The 7,532-nt window shown below is 40.2% G+C and overlaps 1 protein-coding gene across 1 annotated transcript; it reads right to left on the minus strand.

Moving 5' to 3' along the window:
- Positions 1-1,085: 1,085 nt before the first annotated feature.
- Positions 1,086-7,202, minus strand: tmem30aa (transmembrane protein 30Aa). The gene is made up of 7 exons (XM_035169090.2): positions 6,728-7,202; positions 5,024-5,143; positions 4,479-4,586; positions 4,299-4,386; positions 3,977-4,120; positions 3,144-3,353; positions 1,086-2,257 (listed from the first exon to the last, which is right to left on the minus strand). Exons 1-7 carry the CDS (start codon positions 6,974-6,976, stop codon positions 2,064-2,066), a joined length of 1,113 nt encoding a protein of 370 aa, XP_035024981.1. The 5' UTR covers positions 6,977-7,202; the 3' UTR covers positions 1,086-2,063.
- Between the last annotated feature and the right edge of the window lie 330 nt (positions 7,203-7,532).

Below are 7,532 nucleotides of genomic sequence, written 5' to 3' on the forward strand. Positions count from 1 at the left end.
CAGGAATCAGGTTTTAAAAAGTGCAGTTTAATATTTGTACTATCAATAAGTAACGATTTCCATCATGAAATAATGATATTATCATTGATAGGACAAATAATTTCCCAAAGTACAAGCAGAGAGTTGATGAAATAGCATCTTGCACAAATATAATAATAATAATAATAATATTAAAGTCTTTTTGCACAGTCCTGTTTCACTGTGACTTCCTAGTCACTGCAGCAGTAAACAGCTCATTTCCGCTCCCTGTGGAGACATCAACTATAACAGATGGGTCCTAGACAGAGCTGCAGGCAAATGACCAAGACTTCAAACAATTACTTTATGATTCATCTAGTCTAAGGAATTTTATTTATTTTCAGTAATAACATTAGGGAGCCGAATGTGTTTTATCCAAAAAGGAAAAAAAGACAGACATCTGAAGTGAGCCTGACTCATCAAATCTCAGAGGAATGCTGAAATACCAAACACACAGAGTCACAGTGACTCTGTGGAGCCGCGTGTCCTTTAACCCGACCTCCAGATGAATGTAAACTACTATCCTCCTGTTAAAGAAAGCAAATAGAGAGAGCCCTCACGATGACGGTGATAATTTACACTGAATCTGAAGTGAAGTCCCACAAATACACACGTGTATTAAGTGACATGAAGTTGGAAAAGTTTCTGACTGTTCAGCTCAAACTGTCTTCCACTAGTGACAAGACAAATAAACAGACTGTATATAAAAAGGGAAATAAACCAGTTTAGCTTGATATAAAAAATTGTTCCATGTTTGATTCTAACAAAATAGTGACATCTGCTGGCTAATTATCATTACTGCACTTGCACCTAATAATAGAACAAAGGACACTGTCAAAGCAGAGATCAACTCCCTCCTGTCATGTTCAATATTATTCAGTGTGGTTTATCTTGCAAAAATTGGGAATGCATGCACAACCAGAAAAATATGAGGAATCTTGGCCTCTTGAGGGATTTTAATTCATTATTTATGTCTTATTTAGTCATAAAAAGATTAATGATGAAAGCAGCAGAAGAGATGGTGGTGGCTGTGAGGTGCAACAAAACAATCACAAATGACACCAGAACATTGACCAAGTTGTTTAATTGGACCCTATAAACCTTATAAAAACCGATAACTTGAGTTTAAACAGTTAACGAATCATTTACTAATCAGCAACGCAACAGTACGACAGAAGATGGAGTGAAAACAAGAGGAAAACTAACAGATGTGACACTTTTAAAGTGCATTCAGTATAATTTGGTCAACATCGGAGAACGCAGGATATTTTTACACACTTAAGTGTAAAAACCAAAATATAATTTTGTGCTCTGATCAGCCAGAGGTGCTTCTAAAGGGAGAACACTGGATATGTAGCTGTAAAGAATCATGTTTACATTATTAATAAGAATTAGATCGTATTGGAGTATTTCTTATAATTAAATATAGAATATGATGGGCACATTCTCTTATACGTCCAGTCATAGCAGGGGGTAGATTGGTAGGTATTAATTATAAATGTTCTCTGACTCTGCAAGAGTAAAGTAGGTCTTGTTAAACATCAATGCTTATCATAGTTACCAGCATGCAAGCAATGTTCATCCCATCCTCTATTCAAGGTCACGTCAGAGGTATGTCAATGGAATTTAACAGTACATTCATCAGCAGGACATATAACAGTAAATAGTACAGACAATTACTTTAAAAATACATACATCCTTCAATAATTAAGCCATTTGCAAAGCGATGCTAAAATAGACACTTTATAGATTTATAGATAAATTAGAGAATAAAAAAAAGAAGTTGAGGACGGGCAATGACGATCGCAGGGGCCAACTTAAAGCTTAATGCACAGAGACACAGACTCTAGCATCTTCATTTTAAAATAAACGTCCTACGTCGAAACACGGCTTTTGATGAGACCGAAGACGCTTCTGTCCTTCCACAAACACGCGACAGACAATCACAGATAACAGTGTATTCACACTAAAAAAGAAATTCAACAAGCAGTCCTGAACGGACCCCACAGGGTCCCACATGCATGCAGAGAGAACAGAAGAACTGTTTAGTTTGGGATATCTGCACTGCTGTTGCGGGTGTCATATTTATGGTGGATGATGAGCAGAACCACACCCAGGAAGAAGCAGATGGAGCCCACTGTGATGTAGGCGATACCCAGGAAGGGGTTCTTTCCCCCCATCCAGGAGATGGTGCTCAGGATCATTCGCTTGCGACCGTCAAAGCTGGTCACAGGGTAATCTGATTACAAATGGTTAAAGAAAAACAACTGCAGCTTTTGGAAAGAGAGAAAATGACGATATAAGATTTAGAAGTAATCTACAGCAAAAGCAGTAACACTGAACTGGGCTGTTTTACAGCAGTAGAGTCAGAACCTAATTATCCAAAAATTGCACTTGTCCTATCAGTAAACAGGAAACTCCTGTTAACAGGAAACTCCTGTTTACTGGACCAATACTATAAATACTTTACAAATATCCAGTTACAACAAATTTGACATGATATGCAATTTGCTCTAACGCGCATTGCAGTCCTCTGCTGCTTCAGCTGATTGGAAATCTGAGTTGAGCACGAAGATTTGTTGTGGTTGAAGAGTAAGCACTATGCTACGAAGTCGATAAACAGTCTGACTTTTATCTGTTACTTTGATGTTACGATGTGGAGCACAAAACACTTCCACAAGCCGTGAATAACTCTGCAGAGTAAACCCAGACTCCTCTCTGCTCTGGAACATATGTTGATATAAAACTAAATGTAACTTTCTTTTACTCAGCAGACTTTTTTAGATAACTCACCCTGATGTGGACATTAAACAAACAGTTCTGGAGTCGCAGAGTAAGTGTATTGGTGTTTGCTCATAGAACAGGATTTGACGACAAAAACTAATATTTACTCGATGTTAATGTGTTCTCATGCTCACCGAGTTTCCCGGTGCAGACAGGATTTGTGAATTAAAGGCAACTCTATGTGATTAATGATGATCTAAGATTATACTTCTAGATAATAAATTGTGTCCTGTGTAGCTTTCCATGAGGAAATTAAATTCATACAAGCCAACCCTCGAGCTTAAAGCCATCTTTAGTTTTGATTGTGCTGCAGTGTTTCAGGCCATAATTCAAAAGGATACTGTAAGTAATGTCCAAGACGTATTTGCCACTGGGTAGAGTGGGGGTGGTGCTGGACTTCTTCTGGATGATGCGGTACAGCTTGCGGAAGGTGGGCAACGCAGCCGTGCGCATCCACACAATGAAGTCCTCGTTGATGAAGCCGTTGTTGTCAGGATCTGATGGGTCCAACTCGTACACTGGCTTCCTCCAGTTCACCGGCTTACTTGTACCTGAGAAAGAATAAGACAAAACCAAGTTAGACACTGCAAGACAAGGGTTTCTAAACAACGCTTTGTAACTTTTACTGAGCAACAGCGCCCTCTGCAGCCACTTGTTGGGACTAATTTTGCAAAGTGGTTTTAATGTAGAGAAGAAAACAAAGCCAATCAATCTATTGACAGGTTACTCCCACTCACTGAAGTGAAACTCAGCTGAGCGGTGGATATTACCCATGATCCCTGGCTTCCTGAACATAAAGAGGTGCTGCTGTAACAACTAAATCAAACTGTGTTATAATTCTTGATATTGTAAAGTTTCCTCGCTGAATATTGGAGATAAAGTATTTTAACCGATCTACAGTTCAGCATTATTCCTGAACTTGCTGGGCCTGATTCTGGCAATTTAAACTGCGACTATGAGTCAGCTACACACTCACAGGAGATCGTTGCCACTCACCACAGTTACAGAGAGCAGCAACAGGTGTTCAGGGTGAGGAGTGGGAATTAAAACAGCATCATTGTCCCTATGTGGACCATCAAACTCATTTAGAAGCTGTAATTTTCTGGTACAAAAAAAGTTGCATAGTGTTGCTTTAAGTGTTTTGAAAGGTTTGTGCACAGTTTTCTGAAACCACCTTGGAATGCTACAGTGAGGTTGTTGTTTACACCAGGATTCCTGAACTTCACATGCTTGTCTGTCCACCAAGCAATTCCTTTCTTCACCAGAGGAATTACATTTCTGGTGCCATTGACATCAAAATGATACAGCTCCAGAGTGTCTGAAACAAAGAAGCATTACATTCAATACCAGCGCACAGCAAGAGCAGACAATGAGTTTCACTTCTGCAAACTAATGTCAGAGTGTACAGAGCTTTTAGCTGGAGATGAAATGGTGAGATAAGACTTGACGTTGGACAAAGGAGCTGCAAAAGTGTTTGTTCACCATATCTCACTTACCGTTGAAAAGGCTGTTGGCTATGGCCCCACACGGAGCGATGGGCTCTCCACCACTCGTACGGTACGGCTCACATTCTTTGCTGGGGCTCTATACACAACAGAGAAGGCAACACTGAAGCAAGAGGTTTTCAATCTAAAATCTTTGCATGATGTAAACACACAATGTCGTCAGTGTCATACCTTCAGAGCAGAGCGGTCGCCATACAACTGGCTGTCATCCCTGGACTTCACGTAGCGTCTGTGGTTCTGATAGAAGTTGGATAAGCCGTAGTACATATAGACATTGCTCTGCAGGGGAGAAGAGAGATAGTGTTACAGACTGGATAGATAACAAGTATCGGTCCAGTTTCATCTTTGATGCACCCATAAATGCAAATTTAATAATTTATAAAAGGAACCTTACATCTTTTGAGAGGAATTGTCTTATCTGAAATCTGTTGAGACTGAAATACAACTGGGTTTGAGCTCTTAATAACTAATCAATAAAAGCCTTTTAAAGAGTTACTGGACTGCACATTCTCAGACGAGAATAATCCATGACAATGAAGTCGCCAAACAAACCCTGAGTTTGCTTTTCTCTGGACCCAAAATGGATCTTAATGGACCTTAAGTGTAAGGAGGGCAGTTTTTTTCCCTTTCATTACGCCAGCCACATTGTCAATATCAGAGTGGAAGTCATGTATTATTCATGGTGCCTGCATACTGTAAGCTGGTGTCCCGCTCACCTCGAATGGCTGATCCAGGGTGAAGTTCACAGAGCAGAGACATGGTGTTGTGTTGTTCCAGCTAATGTTATTGGCACAGCTGTAGCAGGGACTTTCACTGTTCACACCGGTGTAATCAATCTGAAAAAAGAGGGGTGGATTTATTAACTACACTTAGCTCAAATAAATGCATGTAGTTTCATACTGGGCCATATTGAGACACACTAACAGACCGTTAATCCAGTACAAGTAGATGAAATTATGATTCTGTGTTATGAACTTCTATGCAGCATATTGTATTTTAATATAAAGAATATAACTGAAGTAGGGATTCAACTTTAACTTGACACTGGAAGCTGTAATGTGATGCTGTTGAACTGTACTTATGTTTATCCAATATTTTCCCAATTTCTTGTCGACCGCATTGATACAAGCTGGGTGTTAGTTACACTTTAATAGAAAGCTTTTTTTAGGCCACTTGTGTGGACATTTGTTTTTATCTACAAAGTTGACCACAAGCTGTGATAACACTGGTTCACATAGCACATGGCAAACACAGTTCATTCATTTAGGCACAAACATAAAAAAAGAAATACGAATAAGTGCAGTAAATAAAATGAGTCTGAGGTGGTAAACATTTTAGATAAAGGTGCTAAAGTATTAACAGCTCATACAAAAGTATTCTTTGAGTAAAACAACTGAAAATGGAACAAAATATCACTTGAAAATATTTCTCTTTGCTGCTCTTTGGTGCCCTGTCGTCTTCCAGATGGAAGTTTTTCAAATGTACTAGTTTTCCTCCCGGTCTGTGTCGTGTACAGCTTCACCAGTTGTGTCGAGGAGTTTCTTATTTCTAAGAATCCTATGTTAACCATGTCAGAGTTTACTTTTACTTCTCAGCCTCAGATCTCCTTACCAGTGTGTGATGTTGTAAATTATAATACTTTTCACTAAATTGATGCAAAACGATCATCAGGACTTATTTACTTCCCTTAAAAGAAATAGTCTTTGCATTGCTTTGTTGTTTCTAACATTTTGCAAACCGTCATAAATAAGAACTTGGTGCTACATACTAAGAAGTAAATCGAACAATCCAGCCACTGTGAAAAGGACGTGCAATTTTTCATTCTTTGTGGCTCAGGTTGTCTTTAGGTCTATACTTATGTTTTGTGTCTGTCTATTATGTCTTTTTTTTGTTGTATTTAGTGTATTTGCCTTTTTATGTTTGCACGTGGAGCCGGAAGAAACGCAATTTCAACAACACAACATCCCGTTGTGTGGTCTGAATGAAAATAGTTAAATTTGACTATATCAATATCTGTTCTACATATGCGTTAAACGGGTGAAAAACATCCTGATAATCATCTGAATATTAAAATCAGAGTCTCAACTGTCCATGAAGTTGCCTGAGCACGAGCTGAGCGCTTGTATTTGTCCATGCAGTACTTTTGAATTCTTGTTATTAGTTTGAGCTAGCTAGCTAGTTGCTAGCTAGCTCGAGTCCGTTGATAAACGACCAGCTGGGCAGAGTTAGAGGATCAGAAACAAGACAAGATGTCTCTGGTTGTTTACGTTCTCGTGTAATTTCAACAGGTTGACGTGGTTTGTGGAGCAGCTGCCGTTTGCTAACAGTGACTTTAAACGGGCTGAGGGGGAACAAGCCTTTAGCCAGTTCCCACAGGTGACAGCCGATTAAATGTCCGGCAGACATGACAGTTACTCTACCTCGAACTCCTTGATGTTGTTGGATGTGACGAACAGGCCGATGCCGATGGGGATGAAGATGAGGCCGATAACGAAGAAGGCCGGGAGCACGGTGCCCGCCGTCAGGATGGGCTGCCAGGCCGGTAGCCTCTGCTGCTTGAACGCCGTGTTGTCCGGCTTCTTGCTCTTCGCCTCCGCCGCTCCGCCGTGACCCGCGGCGCCAGGGTGCTGCCCGTCCTCCTCCTTGGCGTTGTAGCTGGACGCCATCATGGCTGCGATCCACTCCGGGCACAGTGATCCTCTCTACCCGACGGACGACGGCTCCTCGGTGAAACCAGAGACGACACGATGAGGTAGATGGTGGAACTGTCTCAGGAGCGAAACCCCCCGAGTCTGGTTCAAATCTCCACTTGTTGTACTGTTGATCTGTCCGGTTAATCTCATGCCCAGAGGAAGAAGCCGGAAGCGCCCGAGCCTATAGCATGTTGACACGTAGCAGTGACGTGATCAGAGGAAATACAGACGCCCCTCCTGTCTGATCCTGTACCGTTAATTTGACAGGATTTCTATGTGACTTTAAAGAATATATCAAGTAGCTTCAAAAGACTCCGAAAGAAGTCAGAAAAATGTCAAAATTTACAATTAAATAAATGTTCAATGAACAATAAGAAACTATCCCCCCCTTTATTTTATGTTCTCTCCTTTATATTTATGTTATATATCCTTTTTTTTACATAATGTATGTCTGTACTGTTCTAACAGATACATTTTCATCTATATGAATGTTATTTAACTTTACTGTCACTTTAGCTGATCATTGTCTATG

Source organism: Hippoglossus stenolepis, chromosome 10, assembly GCF_022539355.2.
Source record: "Hippoglossus stenolepis isolate QCI-W04-F060 chromosome 10, HSTE1.2, whole genome shotgun sequence".
NCBI classification, from domain to species: Eukaryota; Metazoa; Chordata; class Actinopteri; order Pleuronectiformes; family Pleuronectidae; genus Hippoglossus; species Hippoglossus stenolepis.